This window comes from Cinclus cinclus, chromosome 2, assembly GCF_963662255.1.
Source record: "Cinclus cinclus chromosome 2, bCinCin1.1, whole genome shotgun sequence".
In the NCBI taxonomy this organism is placed as follows: domain Eukaryota; kingdom Metazoa; phylum Chordata; class Aves; order Passeriformes; family Cinclidae; genus Cinclus; species Cinclus cinclus.
Window position 1 is genome coordinate 32490927 of NC_085047.1, and position 21694 is coordinate 32512620.

The following is a 21694-nucleotide window of genomic DNA, read 5'->3' on the forward strand; positions in this document are numbered from 1 at the left end:
GAGCACAGCTATAACTCACTCTCCCCAGCACTGCTGGTTTTTGCCTGAGTCCAGGGTAATCCGTGAAATGTTTTTTTTTTTGCCTAGAAATTTGCCTTTTTAAGTAAAAGAAAGCTGCTTTGCCCATCCTGAGGATTGCTGGTACATCTCTGAGCTGGAACAGAGTCTTATCAAAGCACTGTGTCCAGGTCAAGGCAGTACAAGAAATTTTATTCCAATATGGTGTGAGCCACATTTTTTTATGAGCAAGTAAGAAGAAAGAACTAGTTGATCTCCAGAACAGATCAGGTCTGATGAAAGAAGTTACTATGGTTGTCTTAGTTTGGACATTCCCTCTGCTAAGGAAAAATTCTGCTGATAAAAAAGGCCCTGGAGGGTGGAGGGATGGATGGATGGATGGATGGATGGATGGATGGATGGATGGATGGATGGATGGATGGATGGAGCTGAAAGATGTCAAAGTGAACATCTAACTTTGAAACTTTCTCTTGCACATTTGGCTCAACAGAAGATTCAAGGTGTAGTGCCTAGAGTGAGAAAGCTCTGATTAACTAGTTGCTTGCACCAAGGTGCCCCTGTCCAGGGATATAGGGCAGAAAAGCTAAATTTGGGGTCTTTGAGCACCATCTGCTGGCACATTCCCCAAGAAGGAGCTGAGGCAGGATCAGAGATTTCACCATGGCCAGGTCTGGGAGCAGAAAAAGGCTTCTGTAGGAGCCCCAAGGTCTCCTTTGAGCTTCCATGTAAGAATGGAACAAGGAATTCCAGGATTTAGATATCTAAACTGGATGGCTACATGTGCTGTGCTGGCCTTTAGGTGCTTCACAGCAGCTCATTCTCCATAGGGCATTCTCAGTCATTATCTCCTTTTTGCTCCTTTGTTTCCTTTCTATGCATCTTTCACCTGTATCCTATTTTAAAAATCACAACCCCACAGGCCATAGTGGCCTTGAACAGCAGCTTGGCTCTTGAGTCCTGAAATAGTCTCCTTTGGGGCACATCAGATAGGAGAGATCTGTATAGGGGATTCTTGACTGCTGGATCTCATCTTGTCCCCAGTTGTGGATCTCACCTGTTCCACAGTCCCTCCAAAAGAGAGGTCCAGCAACATCTTACAGCAGAGCTGTATGGTCAAAAATTGGTTCTCTGTAAAGCCATAGAATCATAGAATCATGGAATAACCTGAGTTGAAAGGAAATCACAAGGATCATAAAATCTGACTCTTGGCCCTATACAGGACAACCCCAAGATCACAGCATGTGCCTGAGAGCATTAACCAAGCACTTCTTGAACTCTGTCAGGCTTGGTGCCATGACCACTTTCCTGGGGAGCTGTTCCAGTGCCCAACCACCCTCTGGATGAAGAAACTTTTCCTAATATCCAACCTAAACTTCCCCTGACACAGCTTGATGCCATTCCCTCTGGTCCCATCACTGGACATCAGAGAGAAGAGGTCAGCGGAACTAGAAAGGATATTTTTGTCCCTGGGGACCAATAGTATCTTTTCTTTCATAAATCCTTTCCTTGCACCTATAATTTAGATGGGGACACAATGTTGGAGCATTTCTTATATTCATGCAGAAAATAGTGTTTTGCTGGAAGGAGGTAAACTATCAGCATATAATAGCAGAGCAGAAGTGACTGAGATGACAGTCAGAGATATGTAAGTAGCATATTGATTTTTACATGCTGCAAATAGCAAAAGGCAGTTGTCATTGGTATGCTTGGATTAACAAAGTGCAGCATTTGGCACTGTAAGTGCTGCTGCCACAAAGCAGAAGATGGGACCATAGTCTCTTGGACTCAGACACAAAGCAATCTGAAGGAGTTAAATGTCTGCAGTCCCATGGAAAGTTGGCTGTGAGGCATTCATCAAACATGAGTCACCAAATCATCCTCTATTGAGCCTTCCAGTTTTCAGTTATCCCTGTCTACCACGAATCTAATGCTGTGGGAAGGTGAGAAAGCAGTGCTGGAAGTGGGGTGAGTCCCAGCTCTTGGGATTGCTCAGTACAGGGGATTCTTAGTCTGAAGTTTTAAGCACATTTCTAACTGTCGCAGCTTGGAAAATAAATAAAGAAATTCAAGAATCTATCTCTTTCAGGGAAAATAGAAAGGAAGAAAATTCCCAAATAGTTTATTGGCCCTAAACCAGAAAGGGATAATGAACTACAGGAGGAATGTGGGGTGGGAACCACAGCCTCACCAGAGAATCACAAAATCACAAAAAACAGCTGGGGTTAGAAGTGATGTTTGGAGCCCAACCTTGCTGCTGAAGCACCCAAGAAAAGAAAGCTCTAGAGATGCAAAAGACATCTCAGGATGTGGAAGATGCCCTGAGATGCAGAAGATGCCAGGATTCAAAACCTGATGTCTGAGATGAACAACCCTACTCTAACGTATGCATGTAGCAGGATCCTCCTGCAATATAGATAAAACACTTGGAGTTCCGACATTGAAACAAAATCCCCATACAATAGGAATCTATTTTCCCAGACACCAAGCAATAGGACATGAGTAAATGGTCTCAAGTTGTGCTAGGAGACATTTAGATTTGATATCAGGAACAATCTCTTCAGTGTAAGGGTAGTCAAGCATTAGAACAGGCTGCCCTGGGATGTGGTGGAGATAGCATCCCTGGAGGGATTTAAAATTTGTGTGATGTGGTACTTAGACACATTGTTTAGTGCTGGGTTGACAGTTGGACTTGGTCATCTTAGAGGTATTTTCCAACCTTAATTATTCTATGGAAATAAAGATCCCCTGTGGCAGCTCCTTGTTAGCAACAACATGTGCAGCAAAAGGAGGAAATTGCAGGGCATTGTTCTTAATTTTGGACACGCACGCGGCACAGAACAGAAGCTTGTCCTAACTACATTTTCAAGAACTTTATGTAGGAAGTAGTGCCCCTACAAAGAAACACAAAGACACAGGTGAGCAGATGGAATTGGCAGTGCTGGATTAGCAGTTGGAACTGATGACCTTAAAGGTCTTTCACAACCTAAATGTTTCTATGATTCTATGATTTGAGTCCTTTTTTTGGATAGCAGTCACAGCTTAGAAACTGCTTCAGCCTTGGAGCCAGACCCACTAAAAGGAATGAAATAATAAGACAGGTATTAAAGAGAGGGGGGCTAGCTTGGGGAGTGATGCACAATGGTACCTCTTTGGTTTGTGCAGTGCTGTCTCACCTTTGAAAAAGAAGTAGGTCTGTTCGTATGAGCAGCCTGGTCTAATGGAAGGTGTTCCTGTTCATGGCTGAGGGGCTGGAATAAGATGATCTTTAAGGTCAATTCCTACTCAAACCATTCTGCCATTCTATGATTTAGGAGCACATTATCTTTTTGAAGGGGTCATTGCAAACTGCAAGATAATCTATTTTCTTATCTTCTCAGAACCCCTAGAGAATAAATCTTGCATCCTAGATTGCTGAAACAGGAGGTTTCCTGCCTGCTGGCAGCAATCTCCTTTCTCCCTCCCTCTCTTTTTCCCTGCCTCCCTGTACCCAAGGTTCTTCTCTGCACTTTCAAATCAGGAGGTATGTCAGGCTTGTGGAATCAAGCCCAAACTTTCCTGAGAAAACACACAGAGTCAAAGGCATGTTTTGAAAATAAATAGCAAAGCTGGCAAGCAAGGGTGATGGAAGATGGAACCCGCACTGTTAGAAGCTGGTAGGAGTAAAGGAAGGGGGGGCTCTGCATGGCAGTTTCACACAGGAATCTGCCTCCTGCCAACAATATCTGGGTAATATTGCTCAAGGACCAAAAGAATGAACATTGAGTCTTGGGAAGAGAAGAAATTAGAAGTGTCTGTCCTGGCCACTCCAATTAGATGAGGAATAATAATAGAGTGGGAGAAATAAGTGTGGAGTGAGTGTTAAAAAAAATACAAGGAGAAACTGGGCAAGAGAAAAGCACATCAGGGTTATAAAAAGAGACAGAGAAGGGAATTTTATTCACGAGCTTTCCAAATACATTTGCCATTATGGCAGGCATGAGAATATTATTCTGCTGCTGTCAGGGGGCAAGTGATGGGGCTCCAGCCATCAGAAAATCACTGCCAGCTGTCAGAGGGCCAAGCCATTAAGGGCCACGGGCCAATACCAATCACACTGTCAAGAAATACACTTGCTTGTAAAGGGATTAGCAGTCTGGCCTCCAAAGCCTTCAGAGAGCATTGGCTTCAGAACTGGAGATGGTCATGTGAATAGCGCAGTCCCTGACAATGGAAGCAGTGGGTAGAAATGCTCCTTTTAAGTACAGAAGTAAGGAGTACAAGGAAGAAGGTGTTCAGCTCTTTCTGGTTGGCTCTGGTACATAAGGAGCTCTGGGTAGTAGAGAGCATCTTTGATTTGACAGCATTGCAAAAAACAGTTTAATTAATCCAGAAGCACTGCTTAGCCTTTGACCAAATGGGCTGATGCACGACAGTGACCTCTGAATGTACTGCAGCTTTCTTTGGGAAGACTGGCATGAGAGACCAGCAAATCTGTGCTGGAGTCTCATTGAATTTTATTCCTCTTTCATTCAAGCATCAGCACTACTCTAACCTATGAGAACTGCACCTCTTTGTGAACAGGGCACCTGGTTTGGGCAGCAAAACTGATGCAGACAATTCAATACCCACCCTTGTTCAGCAACAGGCACAGAAAAAAGCCAGTCCTAGAACCACCAGGGCTTATTCTATGTGCGCTTTACTTATTTTACAGGTGACGAGCCTAGATTTGGCTTTTGAAGTCTAGACTGCAAAGAAGTCACTGTATCCATCCCCCTAAGACAGTTACACTCAAGGTTCTACCCGAAAGCTACAAAGCTATGTTAATACAGATCACAGAAATCACGTAGTGTTGTTCATGGAGGGTGTTCTACAGTCTGTGTTAAGCATACTGGGTCAAGTTTAAACCGTACATAAGCACTGCCTAACTTTTAGGTTACACCTACTGTGGCATTTGAATTCAACCACTGAGTGATTCAGACTGTCCACAGCTGCCACGTTCAGCAGTCACTGCAAGGAGAAATTGCCTGAGACAGGAATTCAGTGTTATATTATAAGGAATTCAGTATCATATATCATATCATATCATATCATATCATATCATATCATATCATATCATATCAACTTACCATTGTGGATATAATGCTTTAACACAGGCAGAATTCAGTGCATGATTCGTGCCCATGATGTAACTTCATATGTTATAATAAAGTTATTAACATTGCAATTAAATAATCACACTTCTGGATGAAATTTTCAGAAAAGTGTATCATGATGGATGCACTCTCACCTGAAGTTTTGATGTGACACACCTATGAATTTCGGTGTGTCATAGAATAAAAAAATCATTTAGGTTGGAAAAAACCTCCAAGGCCATTGAGTCCAACCTTTAACCAAACATTACCATATCCACTAAACCACAGCACTATGTGCAACCTCCTGTGGTTTTTTTTAATACTTCCAGGGATGGTAACACAACCATACACCTTGGGCAGCCTATTCCAATGCTTGACAACCCTTTCAGTGAAGAAATTCTTCCTGATATCCAAAATGAACCTTCCCTAGCACATCTTATGGCTATGCCCTCTTGTCCTGTCACTAGTTGCCTGGATAAAGAGGCTGACTCCCATCTGGCTACAGCCTCTTTCAGAAAGTTATAGAAAGCATAAGGTCTTCCCTGAACCTCCTTTACTCCAGAGTGGACACTCACAGCTCTCTCAGCCACTCCTCACATGACTCACTCTCTAGACCAAAGGTTCATTACCCTTCTCTGGACATATTCCAGCATCTCAATGTCTTGTCCTGAGGGGTTCGGGTCTGAACACAGAATCTGAGATGTGCCCAAGCTCATGAGGACAGTCACTGCCCTGGTCCTGCTGGCCACACCATTTCTGATACAGTCCAAGATGCCATTGGTCTTCTTGGCCATCTGGGCACATGTTGGCTCATGTTTGGCCAGCTGGTTGTCAAATATCACCTCCAAGTCCTTTTTTACTGGGCAGTTTTTCAGCTACTCTGTCCCCATCCTGTAGCGCTGCTGGGAGTTGTGATCCAAGGGCAGGACCCAGCACTTGGCCTGGACCCATGGATCCAGCCTGTCCAGATCCCTCTGAAGAGTTCTCCTGCCATCCAGCAGGTCCACACTCCCACCCAACTTGGTGTCATCTGTGAACTTAATGAGGATGTCCTTGCTCCCCTTACCCAGAAGATCAATAAGGGTATTAAACAGGATTCTCCCCAACCCTTTCTCCTGTGTTACTGGGGGGTCTCTTCTGCTCCCCATCCCTATCTACCAGGTCAGGGGGAAAGTTGTCCTAAAGATAATTTGCCTTACTGTTAAAGATTAAGGTGAAGAAAGCATTAGGTAACTCAGCCTTATCCTCATTCTTGGTGACAATGTCGCTCCCTGCATTCAATAAAGAATGGACATTTTCCTTGGCCCTCCTTTTGTTGTCAGTATGTTTATAAAAACACTTTTTATTGCCTTTCACAGCAGTGGCCAGATTGAATTCTAACTGAGCTTTTGCTTTTCTAATTTTCTTTCTACATAACCTAATGCCACTCTTGTACTCTTCCCGAGTAGCCTGTCCCTTCTTTCAAAGGTCATAAACAGACTTTTTTTTTTCCTAGAGTTCTAGTGAAAGCTTCCTGTTCAGTCAGGCTGGTCTTCTTCCCCAGTTTAGATTGGATATCAGGAAAAATTTCTTCACCGTAATTATTGTCAAGCTTTGGAACAGGATACGTTATTCCATCACCATCCCTGGAAGGATTTAAAAGATATATAAGTGTGGCACTTAGGGACATGGTTTATGGCTTGGCAGTACTGTTAGTGGTTGAGCTTGGCGATCTTAACAGGTCTTTTCCTTCCTAAATCATTCTGTGATTCAGTAAGTCACTTCTGTGACATCAGCTCCACTTCTTCATAGCTGATACCACAATAAAGTAGGGTCATTGGTAGAAAAGCTGCATAAAATGTCTTTCTTTCCCTGTCTATTAATGAGCTGTGCTACTGAGGCAGCTCATCAGCAATTTACTGTGGAAATGAAGGGACACAAGTCACCCCAGAAGAAAGTGGGAAGTGGAAACATACTATTGTATTTCTTTGTGTTTCCTTTTATCCCTCTTTAGTTCATAGGCCTGAAACATCCAGGCTATGCTAATAAAGTAAATTTGAATTGTCTGAGCAGCCTCTCCTATTAATGACTTGTTAAAGAAAAGAGTTTGGCTGAGGTGTAAGTTGATTAGCTCACTGGTAATTAACTGATAACAAGAAAAGTAACAAAGGATTTTGTCAGGTAAATAATGACTTGATCTTTCCTTTCCTCCTCCTTCCTGCAGCAAATGAAAGAAATATAACATTACATGAGCAGAATGTTCTTCATTTCCAGGCTAAATAGAAAAATTTGCATATGCTTGGGGTAAACATGCCATTTTCCTAGAGATCAAGGAAAAGAATAACTGCTGCCTTCCCCACTGTTGGTGCAGTACAACTGAAGATATTTCAAAATTTTAATTTTTTTTAGATGTTTGACATTTTAATATATGTGCATCTGCTTACCACTGAGACTTGTTCCTAGTGGTTTTCTCCTTTTGTTCCAGAGATTTTTTTGAGAGAAATTGCTTTTGCTGTCCATGAGACCAAATGACAAGCAGTGCACAATTGGATGGACAGGGTTTATAGAGTATGATAAATCATCTTTCATGTTCAGACACTAACTGATTCATGACACAAAATACAGGTGATGAATAGTTTGTGCATGCTTTCTTCCTTAAACTGAAAGTTATAAGAGAAGGGGAAACATTGGCAACAGCTAATTATTCCAAATCCATTCTTACTGCTCTTTTAGGATTAAAAAAATTTCAGCCCTTCTCCCTCACAGACCAGATCAGCCTGTCTTCCAGCCAGTTTCTTGCTTCTTGACAATATTTTTTCCTTCAAAATTTGCCTTAAGTAATTCTTATGTCATTGGGACTTCCATTCCTGTATTAGGTGGTCACTGAGCTGTCCTTGACAGTCCAATTGATCACGAGAGCTGGACAGGGATGTTTTACAGGGGCATGCAGTGATAGGACAAGGGGAGATGGTTTTAAACTGGAAGAGCATAGGCTTAAATGGATAGTAAGAAGACATTTTTAATGTGAGGGTTGTGAGGCACTGTCACAAGTTGCCCAGAGAAGCTGTGGATGCCCCATCCCTGGAAGTGTTCAGGGCCAGTATGGATGGGGGCTTTGAGAAACCTGGTCTAGTGCAAGCTGTCCCTGTGTCCCATGGCAGGGGTGTTGGAACAAGATGATTTTAAGTCCTTCCAGTTGTAACCATTCTATCATTCTATGAGTCTGTGATCATGCACTCAAATTGGTATGACTGGGGAGGACAGATACACACCAGGAGTTCACACTTGAAATCAGTGACACCCAGAATTTTAGCAGTATGAATGTAGATGGGAGAATGCCTCAGCTTGAAGAGCCTTGGCAGAACAGGTTAGCAAACTGATGTTTACACCCCAAAGCTTGCCACTGATGGCCGCCTGCCTGCACAAGGTAGCTGTAATCACCAGGAAATTCCTGCCTAATCCATCCAATGGCTTTGAACACTGTCAAGTCACATAAATCATGAATATTCCAAAATATTTCCTGCAGGATTGAAAATATGTTTTTTGGAAAACAACACTCTTACCTCTGTGCCACAGCAATATCATAATATTATGTATAGATTCTCACTTTAACTGCAAGCTGCCAGCACCTTCCCTTCTCTTCCCCAAAAGGAGCTGAGTGCAAGAGAGAACTAGTGATGTGTTCTCCTCCACACTCCTTCTTGTCTCCATTCACAGGAAGGGAGCTTGGATAGAAACAAAAAGAGATGAGTGATGCTCCTGTTCTCACCATCTAAAAAGTGCTATTGTCATTTTGTGTCCCAAATGGACTTAGTGCTGCCTGTTCAAGCACTATAGACAGCCCATGTGTCATGGCTCTTGTCCTCCAGGATATATCCCTCCCAGATTTCAAATAGGAAATTCATAATTTGTCCGAAGGACAGGTGACTGCAATGAATGGTATAATATACAGAAGCAACAGGATGCCCAGGGAAGTGGTCGAATCACCATCTCTGGAATCCACAATCTCTGTGGATGTGGCACTGGGGGACATGGTTTAATGGTGAGCATGGTGGTGGTAGATTAACAGCTGGACTCAGCGATCTTAGAGGTTTTTCCCAACCTTAATGATTCCATGATTCTATGAATATGTGAGACTGCTTTCCTTAAATGCCTGAATTCCAGCCAGCTGAGGTCAAAGCAAGTCCAAGAGCCAATTAGATAAGCACCTTCCACGGATGCTATGAGTACAGAAAACCTAACAGGAGCTTCATTGACCTCAAATCAAAGCAGAGTTCTTTTTCAGAAGAGAGTAAGGACCTGGGATTCATGACCTTACCTAACCTCATCCAGCCAAAAAAGTCAGACATCTAAGCTTAATTCAGTTGATGAAATCATAGACATTAAGTGGTCTTGGAGACAAAGCATCTGAGCGTTATATGGGATACAACACTGGATGTAGAGAAGTTCCAATGATTCATGGGCATCCTGCCTGGCCTTCAGCTGTTGCTCTGAAAGAATCTCCAGCAACACAAGACGCCTGCATTTAAGAAAGTCAGCTGAGCCTGTAAAGCAGGATTCAAACTGAAATGAACACACTTAAATATTGTTACAAACTTTATGTGAGTCTCTTCATTTTGAGATCTGTGTATGTAAATTAGTAGGCAGAAAAACACAGTTTGCTATGCTTTTTCCTAAAGAGAAAGCTGTTTACAAGTGTAAACAATGAACTGTTATGGCATTTGTTTTTGCTATTTTAAAGCACTAGAATTCCAAAGCACAAAGGCAAACCAATTCTCAGACTCCTTTGAGAGTCAATGAGATTGAGGAACATGCCATTTTTGCTTTTGAAAAGTCTCTTCTCCTTGATAGGTTTTCATCTGATGTTTCAGCTTAAAGTGTACATTTACCACAGATGTTTTGCAGCTGGTAAGCACTCTGATTCACATATAAGGGTGAATTAAGCTCTGATAAGTGAAGAAGAGCTCTCTTTGCACAATTATCCCTGTGTCAACTGCTTCTCCCTTGGGAATGGATGAACAGCAGGTTTATCTGCTCCCTTACCATTTTCAACCCTGCAAATTAGTGCAAAGTGACATGAATTTTATTTTATACTAGTACAATGGGTTGAAAGCTGCAGGTGCTTGGAGACACCTACACAGGCTGTGTGCTTGCAGAGCAGTAACCACCAGGTTCAGAAAAGCTTCAGCTTAATTCACTGCTACAAGAAAGCAAATATCCTCATTTTGGTAAAACAGGGCCTTCTGTGGACCAGCCTCAGATTTTGATTTTAAAGCATTTGGGATACATCTTGATAGACCTGGGCAGACAGGCTTTTGCTGAAAAAGGGTAGAGAGAAGAAAATACCTCCCTAAAATCTGCTTTGAGGATCAGTTTTACAACTGAACCACTCTCTGCATGAGGAAACCTTCTGTCTCTGTCAAGTCACACTTCCTTCCCTAAACATCTGCACTCAGGAGCCCCTGTTTCCACCCCAGTCCTTTATAACACTAAAGGTGTTATAAAAATCCTTTATAACACTATTCAGGTGGTTGTATTCATATCTGAGCCCATCAGTGCTGGGTGTTCACAGCATCCACAGAGCTGCAATCTGTGATGCTGTCATTCACCACAGCAATCAGTTGCCAAAATGCAACAATAGCCTTGAGAATATGACTAAGAACAGCCATATTACACTGGGGAAATTATGAATATTTATATCGCTCTAGGACGTGAGTCCCATTGATGATAATTTACAAATGCATGACTCCAGCACAGGCATTTCTGCTTTACCTAGCAATGAGCAGGCAATCAGATCTGTTAAAGTCCATTAAAGTTTCTTGGATCAGATCCTTCTTCATGTCAGGAAAGATCTTTTCTTTTTCACTCATTCAGATGCCAATAACTTACCATGATACTACTCCAGGCATAATTATCATCATCTCGGCACCAGTGCTCATAAAGAGCCCTCAAACTTCAGGGCACATTACAAAGACTCTGATTCAATCTCTTATAATCCTACTTTTAGCATCTTGCTCATGCAATTTGCATATAAATCAATGGGATAAATTACATGTTCCACAGGATTGGGCTTGCAGAACCTAGAGGTGTTGATGCCTTTTCCTGTAACCGGTATAGACTTGGCAATTCAGAAAGCTGCCAATAATGGCATTTGCAGCTGCACTGTTTAGGAACCATCCTTATGATGGAAAGTAGGACTTTAGAGCTGAGAGTCATGACCCAGGATTCCACACCTAAGATGGTGTAAATGCTACAACCCAATAAAAAAGGCCTTAGAAGACGGACAAGTTCATAAGATGCTTAGAGGGCTAGAGCACCACTTCTGTGGACACAGGATGAGAGAGTTTGGATTGTTCAGCCTGGAAAAGGCTCCAGGGAGACTTTACTGCTCCTTCCAGTACCTAAAGGGGCTCCAAGAGAGCTAGAGAGGGACTTTTGACAAGGGTATGGAGTCTTAGGACAAGGTGAAATGATTTTGGACTGGCAGAAGGCAGACTCAGATTAGATACTAGAAAAAATTCTTTTATGTGAGAGTGGTGAAGCACAGGAACAGGTTGTCCAGTTAAACTGTGGATGTCCATCCCTGGAATTGTTTGAGGCTTTGAGCAACTTTGTCATTTAGAAGGTGTCCCTGCCTACAGCGGGGGTGGAGGGTTGTAACTAGAAGATCCTCAAGATCTCTTCCAACCCAAACCATTCGGGGGTAATCATCTGTAGAATTTGAACAGGCAATATGTAGGACAAAATTCAGTTTTATTTTTGTGACTGATATCCTAACATGAGGAGAACCAAGCAGTGAAAACATTTTAAAGATTTTATATCAATTTTATCTTTCCCTTTGCACACATAAACTGATGAGAGGGAATAAGTACAATCTTCCCCAACATATGTCTCCATAACAAGTTTTAAACAATCTGCTTATTAGGTCTCATTTCACATAGAAATAAAACAACCAGCAGTACAAACCACGATATATTGTTTGCATAAGGCAGAGAGAGATAAAAGTGTTCCTAAGGTGTCGTTCCCTGGATTTACCTGATCACAAGGAGCTGAACATGTGACATTCTTGAACAGCAGTCGTTTCCCATTGACAAGCAAAATACTACTGGATCCACACACTAAAGTGACAGGACATATCCCTCTAGTGGTGTAAACTGACATGATTCAATTACCCACTGATCAGTTAAGCCACAAGGTTTCAGAGCAACATTAAACTATATGGAAAGTGGATCCTGTGCCACAGGCAATCTGAGGCCATAGGAAACTACTCCATCGGCATGACAAGCACATTTTTAGTAATAGTGAAAATAAGCATTTCAGTAGCTCTGTTTGGGTTTTGCTATTTCAGAAACAAGACATTCCCTCCATAGATTGTACAGATCAGACAAAGAAAACCCAATGCCTGGACAGAGGTAGGTTTGATTCTTTAATCAGATAGACCACATTTAGATGCAAAGAACTTCAGGCTGTCACATTATATCCAGTGCAGTAATGGAGAGAACAAGGCACAGCTCAAGGTTACAGAGGAAAAGTACTGATTTTAATATGTGTTCTTGTAACAGCTGAAGCAGTCAAAGTTGGGTTTGTGGAAGTCAAGTTTACCTCTACAAAACACTTTCAGGGGAATAAGAAAGGGAACTACTGTAATAGTTTGGGGCTGCTTCTTCAATATCATCCTTTGAGTGCAGTGACTGAAAGGTTTGTCAGAATTCAAATGCAAAGAATCAAGCCACAGAACAAGTCAGAAATAAATGCATATCATGATGGAGAATACTCCAGAAACATGCCAAATAAATAAAAATTCCCTAGTGACTGAAATTAAGGCCTAGCTATAAATTTTTCTTGTATTTCTACGGAAATCAGAATGGATGATAACCTACATTCTTGGTATCTACCACATAAAATGCTTCATTAATTTATCTTGCCCAGTTTTAAAGCTAGTTTCATGTCTGACTTCTTTTTCTAGTGTCGTGGCAAATCTTCTTGTGGACAGCATGCACGTGATGGGAAAAGAAACAAGCACCAGCATTTTTAATTATTTATTTAAAGCCAACTGTAATACACTATTGTAAAAATTGCCTACATTTTTCCATGCTTTTGCCATTTTTGCTTCTGGTAAGTAAATATTTATTATTTAATATTTAGCTATCAGTTAATACCTAAAATATTTCATAGTTCTCTCCTTAGTTTCTGAACAACTGCAATTTCAAATTTTAAATTATTTTTCTGTCAAGAACTTCTAACCTTAAGATGGTTTATCATGAGAACAAAAATTGGAGTCCTACAAACTTCCTTATTATAAAAACTGAACCTTCAAAAGTCTGAAAAGCTAAAGTGCATCAAGCAGGCCAGAATCTTCCTCATTGTTTACAGCTAGTTTTATGTATCTTGGTCAGTCTGGTACTCTTCCAGACCCCAATCTTGAAAATCTAAATCTGTGGAAGTAATCTCAGTCTGAAAAACATAGGAAGACAAATCTGCATATAAAAATCCACAGGTACTTTGATGATGTTTTGACAATTTAAGTATATTGTCATTGCCACCACTAAAATGAATTTTATTTTAGTGCTTTATAGCACGATGAGAGGTAGTGATATGTGCTAAATACAGTTCTATCTGATGCTGGAAGCAATTATATACAAACTGAACTCCAGAAGGCATGATAGTCTTCAAGATAGATGTACACATTGTGAAACAGCAGTATTTACAGTATGAAAGGTCTGTGTTTAGATTGGCATTTCTTAGCTTACAGAAGGAAAGGTGAGAAGAAATAAGATGTGGAAAAAGAAGTCTGTGCATTTATAGGCAGGTATAATAAATTCTGCTGGCTGGCAGGGTGTAAGCACTGTGTACAGCCCACAAGGTCTGCCCAAAGCCTCTCAAGGCTTTGGATTGCCTTCTGAAACACAAAACACACACAGTATTATCAGGCCTTTACTGGTACACTTTATTCTTTTCGCTTGTGTCTCAAGTCTTTCCATTTTTAGACTGTACTTGCCTCTGGATACCAACTCTGCTTGAGAAGCACTTTGCATATTATGGGTGTAAGTATAGTACACATAGTAAGCGCTGAGGAGACTAAATAAGGCATCAGAGGAGAGGAAAACCCCCCCTTTAGTAGGCAGTGCTATAAAAAAACATTCTTCCTTCTTCCAGCCCAACTACGAGGAACACTTGCCTCTTCATTGCCTTCAGGAAGAAATTCTACAGTGCGAGGGTGGTGAGGCACTGGCACAGGCTGCCCAGAGAAGTCGTGGATGTCCCATCCCCGGGGATGGGACAGTGTTCAAGGCCAGGTTGGATGGGGCTTTGAGCAACCTGGGATAGTGGAAGGTGTTCCTGCCTATGGCAGGGGTCTGGAACTGGATGGTCCTTGAGGTCCCTTTCAACACAAATCGTTCTGGGATGCTGTGAAGCTGCGTTTCAACAACATGAAGGCAGCACCCTGCCTCGCTCGCCTTACAAATTCTCCATGAAATGTTTAAGGAAAATCGGAGGAAAGCTGAGGGAAGAAAACTCCTCACTGCTCTCGGACCAGCTTGAAAGGCGGGCGAGGAGAGCGCCGTGATGCTGTTTCACGTCCCGCCTCATCCTCACAGAGGCGTCGCGCGGCTTCCCTGAGAGCCAAGCATGCCCCACGCCCGTGTTTCCCCACAGACTTTCCCCACATCCACGTTTTTCACCACAACACGCTCCCCCAAGCCCGCCCGCTCGCTCGCTCTGTCCGTCCGGCAGGCCGCAGTCCATCCCCATGGCGACCGCGGCTCCGCCCCGCCGGGCGGGCTCAGCGCCGGCCCCGCCCGCTCTCTCTCGCCGCTGTGCTCCGGGCCCGGCGCCCTTCTCCCTCCGCTTCTCCCGTGCCCTGGCTCCGCTCTAGCCTGGAGCGGGCGCCGCGATGGCCCCGGCCGCCGAACGGGAGGGTTACTGGGGGCCGCCGACCTCCACCCTGGAGTGGTGCGAGGAGAACTACGCCGTCTCCTACTACATCGCCGAGTTCTGTGAGTGGCCGCTCCGGCCCCGGTTCCTGCCCTGGCCCCGGGGCCGCGTCCCACCGCCCCCTCCTTCTCCCTGTCCGCAGCCCTTGGTGCTCTCTCCCCGCGGCGGGGGAATGCCTCCTTCTCCTTGTCCCCTCTCTCCTGCGGGGTGACGGCGCCGCTGCCCCTCAGCCAACCCTGGCGGGTGGAAATGGGTGTTTTCCACCACCTTCCCCCACAAATCCGTGTCGGAAGCACGGGGTGGTGTAGCCCCTCTCTCCCTAGGGTGTTGTTTGGGCCCCCATCCCAAGCATGTCCCTTCGGACTGTGTCCATAGGGATGGCGGGGCTGGAGCGGGGGTGCCGGGGGCCTGCGGGGGTGGCCGGGATGGGGTGGCCCGTCAGGTGGGTCCTGGGGGCTGCCACGGGAGCTGGGCTGGTTGTGTGGCACCACAAGCATGGGCGAGGACAGGGCTTCTCGCTGGAGTCGTGCTTGGGGTGCCATGCCGTGAAACCGCGTGAAACGGAGCTGCTGCTCTGCTCCCCTTGAGGTGGAACCGTCTGCCCAGCCTGCACGGTCAAACCAGGTGAAGCTGCTCGGGGAGAGAAAAGGTGTCTTCCTATGCAAGATGTGTCTTCATCCAGGGGAGACACCTTCCCCCAGCTGGTGTTTGGTGCCTTGTGGTGGCCGTCATCAATCGGGTGGCTCTGCTGCAGGTGGTGGGAGTTAAATGAGGCTTCAAGGGTCGCTCGGTTTCGTGTGGTAGTCATTTAGGATAGCTCAGAGCACTGGCAAGAGAGCAGGCCATTGGTTTGACCTGGAAACTCTGATATGCAGGAACAGTCAGGATTTATCTTGTTTTAGGGAAAGAAAGAAAGAAGGGGTTTCAACTACAGGGTCATCCATCAGGTGCTTGAGAAAGGAGTGCCTTGCAGGTGATAAAAGAGCAAGCCCTATGTTACTGAGATTTTGTTGAAAAACTAAATATTTTTGAATCCTGGGTAGCGACTTTAAAGGGTGTAGTAGTTATAATTATGTGCTGCTGCCTGGCAGACGCCCTGTACTACAAAAAACTTTCACACGTTTAAGGTAGGTGGCTGCCTTTGAAGTGTTAGGGCCCTGGGTGCTAAAGTGACCAGGCTCACCTGCCCTGAAGTGCTTGAAGTGGGCAATCTGCAGAGGCCATTCACATAGCTGGAATACTTCAGCAGCGGTTTGGAAGAGCTTGGCATACAGAAGATGGAGGGTTCTTGGTATACATGCCAAGCTGTGACTCCTGGTTGCAAACAGTGACATGGGTGAGGATCCAAAATGAATAATTGTGAAAGAGGCTTCGGCGTGTAGGAATAGCAAGGAGAACAGGATCTGAAATGAACAGCAGCAGCATAAGCAGCTTAGAAGCTCAGAGGAAAAAGGAAATTGGCGTGTAGATTTATGGCTGAGAGGAGCCAGGCTGGCTGAAAAGGAAACAAAATTAAATACTCTTAAAAAGGGACAAACCTGGAAGTTTAAATTGAATGACACATTTGCAGAGTGTGTATTTTTTGTGTTTTCCTTGTTGTCAAGCATAATTTGTGAGATAATTCTCATAGGGAAGAGGAAGTTCTGTTTCTTCACTAATGTAAAAATAAATTTGACTAGCATGTAAATTTTTTTAATAAACCCTGCACTGTTGGCCTTGTTAACTGATACTTTTTGTCTACTTTTGGATTATTCAGGAGAAGGGAGATGAGGATGAAAGTAATGGCAGGCAGAAAGACTTGCGTTCTGAAGAAAAAGGGAGTAGCTATACAAGGTCTGGTCCCGTTTTGGTATTTGGGACTGTGGTTTGTTGGTCTGTCAAGTTGCACTGGAAAAAAAAAACAACAACTGTGTATAAGGGCTGTGCTGTAAGATAAAGCATTTAAATGGTCTAAGTTAAAAATGCAAAAGAGTAAGTAAGCCTGCTGTGGTGTAGGGTTATCTTAACAACAGCTAATTTCAGTCCAGATGCCAAGATGGGTTAGATTTTCTTTAGCAGTGGTTCTGTAATAGTGCTTTCAGGGTCTGAGGCAATAAGTGTTGTGGAGATAGTTTTCGAAGTTTTACCTTACAGAAGAGTGAAAATCAGTTTCTGACTTGGTACCACTCAGGCAAAGATGATGGTATGTAAAAATTTTTTGCATTGAATGTTTTTTATTAATAATTTATAAGAAACTTTGGAGGCCCAAAGATTGAGGAATACTGGCAGGTCCAAACCAAATAGGTTTGGAGGAGGAGGCTGAAGAACCAAACAGAAAGCTTGTTGTGAAAATTACAGTTTTGTGCCATTTAGCAATTTGGATTTAGCACACTACTTTTAGTACAAAATTGCTACATTGTGTTCCAAAAACCCACATGCAATTCCTTGCCATTCACTCCTTAAAGAACTAGTGTAAATGATGGCAGCTTATCAATTGTATGTAGTGAGTGATGTGGAAGTGAGGTAAGGTGGTGGTGTAGCACTTCATACTTACATTTCCTTGATGTATCTCAAACACAATGACATGTATTCAAAAGTTGTTGTGCTGTTGTTTTTTTTAATAATGAAAAATGTTTATTCTTGCCTTTCTGAGTCTGCACCTAGTGAGTTTTTCTCCCCTGTGGAGGTGGATGACTAACTGCTCTACATCCGTCTGTAGAATATTAAACCATTTGACATGGAAAACCAGTAGAAAATAATTGTTTTGCAAGCTTAACTCTGTTTAGCCTTAAAATGAGTCTTATGTCCCCCACTGATCAAACCTATTGTATGGTGCAGTAATTCCTTTTTCAGGGTTTCTCATTGATTGACTCCTGTGTGCTGGAGGGCGTGTAGTTTGGCTTTTATTCATTCGTTAAAACTAAACCTTTTCAGGTCCCAGTGCTTGAAAGCTGAATTATCCAAACTTTTGTACACTTGCTTAAGAAAAATAGTAAAGGATAAACCCACCATCCTCCCACATAAGCAAATAGAAAAAGGGCAAATATAGGTTCTGGTTTTTAGCACTTATCACTCAAATGTTACAGCTTATCTTAGCAGGGTTGATGTTTCAGGCCAGTTTAGCCCACGTAGCATTGAGTTTTGGGGGTCTGTTTTGATGTGAATATCTATAACAGGAGCCTTACCCTTCTTGCATTCAGTCATCCCTGTAAGAGCTTTTCCTGTAGAATATAATGAGTGAATATAAGTAATCTTCACATATTCCCTTTACTGAAAGCATGTAGAGTAGTAGCAATTCAAACAAATATTTTAGGTTCAAAGGAGCCCTGTGTGGTACATGGGGGGCTTATAATTCTCAGTCAGGAGAATTATGGGGGTGAATTTGTTGTTATCAACAGAATGCTGTGTTTCAGTTTTGGATCAAACTTGAGTCATGTTTCCAGTTATGTTGCTTTGAGCTATCATTGTCCATGAGTAATATGTATCATCTACAATATGACTGGTTTAGAGATAGTATATCCTTATGCTGGCATTTACAGCAGCAAGCACCTAGAACATTGCTTCAGGCTTCTCAAGCAATCGGTGAAATTGTTTGTTTCTTGGCTTCTGGTCTTATCTCAGCATGTCCTGATATATTTGTATAAGAACAATATTTACTATTATTATTATTATTATTATTATTATTATTATTATTATTATTATTATTACCAGAGTTAAATCCATTAACTTTTGTTTTCATTAGAGATCTGGTAAGCAACTTCTTGTAACTGGGATTTCCTTATGGGACTTTTATTTAGGAAAAAAACTACCCATGTCATGAGAATCTGCCCATGTTTCTGTCTGTTTTTGTTCCGCTTCCTTAAAGCCTTCTGATTTTTGCCTCAGACAAGAGATTGAGATAAAATTATTGTTACTTGTGTTGTTCAGTTTGAGATGTCTGGTTATCTCACATCTTGGAGGGCACAGGGTGCCGTCCAAGCATTCTCTACATTGTGAACATTGACACAAAAACACTGTTGTTTCTTTTTAGGCATTGCTCAGAGAAGACAGCTGCCAAAGATGCACAGATCTCTATTTTCCATGGGGTTCATTACTTTAAAACATAAAAGCTTGCAAAATTTACTTAATTTACTTCTCTTAATTTAGAATAACGTCATTAATGTTGAATTTGTACTACCACATATGGATTGTCACTTGTTCCTTGTGGGTGTCCTGTTGCATTTTGCCTTTTTTGCCAGAGGCTTTGGAAAGCAGCCAGAGACTGTTGGGCTAGGTACTCTCTATGTGAGTGTAAGAAAACTAAAACAAACCTGCCTTCAAGAACCCTGTCTGTTCTTTTAGTGAAGTGGTAGATGAAGGAAACATCATCAAGTTTAATTGGGTGTGATCAGCCCAACTGCCTGGCTGAGATGGAGCGATTTAAAGATGACATGACACAGATGAGTTCTGAACAGTGATTCAACTGAAAACAATGTCACAGGCCTGTAGACTTTAAGACTGAAAGGGATTTGAGTGTGTAAATTTAATGACTGCATTGGAGGAAACCACATCACAACCTTCCTCTGGAAATTTATCTGGATTCTTGAGGGAGCTCCCTCAACTGAGGGGACACTGCAAGCAAAAAGGTTAAGGAAGCATTAAACTAATTGATGGTGAGTGTAAAGTCAAATGGAGTGTGCAGAACAGTGCTCAGCTGTGCAGTGCATTTTAGGATGAACACTTCTAGCTTGCCTTTTGTGCTGTGGACAAATACGAGTTGAAAGAGGGGTTCCTTTCTCCAAAGAATAATAGAACAGAAGCAAAATGATAAGCCAGATGGTCTCTGTTGTCATGGGGTTTTTTTATGTCTTTCTATTTGATTTTGAATCAGCAGCAAATACTGTTGCATTAATTTATTTCCTTTCCTAGGCTGTAAAAGTACATTCTTGGCTTAAGCCTAAAAACAGTCTTGTCACACTGTTTTGATGCATTTTGCCACCACTAATGATTTATATATTATTTTTAATTCTTCCTTGCTTTTTTATCTCTCATCCATGATGCAACTCTACCTTTTATCTCATGACAGTTTAATTTTCAGTTTTTCCACCAGCCTTCATTGAAACATGGGGTTGAAGGCTTTCGGAAAGTTGATTTTTCCAATCATCACTTCTTACTTATCCATCGTGTTATGGATGTGCTTAAAACCTAGTAGATGCTGTGCTAATAGACCACATGTATGCTTATCTACTAATATGTGTGTCGTTATTAAGCGACAATAGAATTTTAAAATATGGTTTAACAAAGCATTTGATTACTCTGTAATTAGTGCTTCATACTCAGTACTTGTATAGCTGGCAGTTGGACATCTGCCACTCCAAATGGTAACAGGGCAGTGACATTTGTACAATTTAACTTTGCTTATGTGCAAACTGAGGCAGACAGGTTTATGAACTGCATTATATGAATTCGCAAAATACATATTTGTAGCTAGAAATAGGAAGATTAATTTAAAATGAATGATTGTAAAGGAACACTGTGGACTTTTAAATTAATTTTAATGAGGCTTTAGTTGCAGATTAAGAACTTTTGTCATAACTGAAAGAAAAAGTCTTCAGTAGTGTTTGCTCTGTCTTGTGTCTGTGAAACTGCTATTAATGTAATGCATTTTCTATATTTGCTGGTGAATTTCACAGATAAGTGGGAAAGATTTTTTTTTTTTTTTAATAAGAAAGATTTAATTATCGATGCAAACATGTTCAAAGGAAGCCTGGTAATTGTCTCCAGTCCCAACAGCTCAGCAGTGTATGGTTGATTTATCTTGCCACACGTGCGAGTGCTCACACACTTGGCTGTTTCTCTGACTACCTCAGGAGGATCATGGAAAGGTTTGTGGCTTGTGAAAGGTTAACAAAATGCAACGAGTTCTTTTAATTCAAAATGTGTATCAAAACATGATGTTCTAATGTTAGAAGAGAACCCACTTGCAAGTGGCTGCCAGGGCAAAGCTACCTCCCTTAGATTGCCTTCTAGCTGGGGGGCTCTTTGCACCTGCCTCATTAATTGCACTTATTCTTCCGTCCATTAGCAGAGAAGCTGAGCTGCTGCATGAATTAAAGGTGCTTGGTTATTCTGTCTTTGTGGAAGTATTACAAAGAGCAAAAGAATGTGTCAGGAAGAGAGAAATTCTACAACACAGCTTTAGTGTCAATCATTTACCATTAATTGATCTGAATATGCCCATATAGGCAAGCTCAGGGTAGAGGCTCAGTGATTTTGCTGGGTACCGTTTAGATTTAAAATTTCAGGCGCAGGTCCTTCTTTGTACTTGAAAATGCAATTATAAATTTTCAGAGATTTTGTGCTAGCTCAAAAAAAATGGAGTGTCTAACCATGATATTTTTTTCTGCTTCTAAGAATTAATTTCCTTGAAGAAATATGCTGCATGTGTACTGTGGCCAGTGACTGAAAAAACAATATTTCTAAGTGATCATTGCAGCCATCATCTCCAGGATCATGATCTCCTTTACAGCCAGGTCCATCATCCTCTGGCAGAGTACATACTTCAATGTGTCTGGAGTTTGGGAGGCAGAAGTTGTTCTCTTTGTCAGTCTCAGTGGAGAGATTGCACCGTTTGTGCCTTTTCCTCAGCCTTACGAGATTCCTCTTCAGTTCATTGCCTCTCCACCAACTGG

General features: G+C 42.3%; 1 protein-coding gene across 1 annotated transcript in view; it reads left to right on the forward strand.

The window, feature by feature from the left end:
• The first annotated feature begins 14978 nt into the window (after window positions 1–14978).
• Window positions 14979–21694, forward strand: part of ACER3 (alkaline ceramidase 3) — a 49997-nt gene continuing 43281 nt past the window's right edge. The window contains exon 1 of the mRNA XM_062513825.1: window positions 14979–15106. Coding sequence (XP_062369809.1) covers window positions 15004–15106 — 103 coding nt within the window. The 5' untranslated portion in view covers window positions 14979–15003. The remainder of the gene's footprint in view (window positions 15107–21694) is intronic.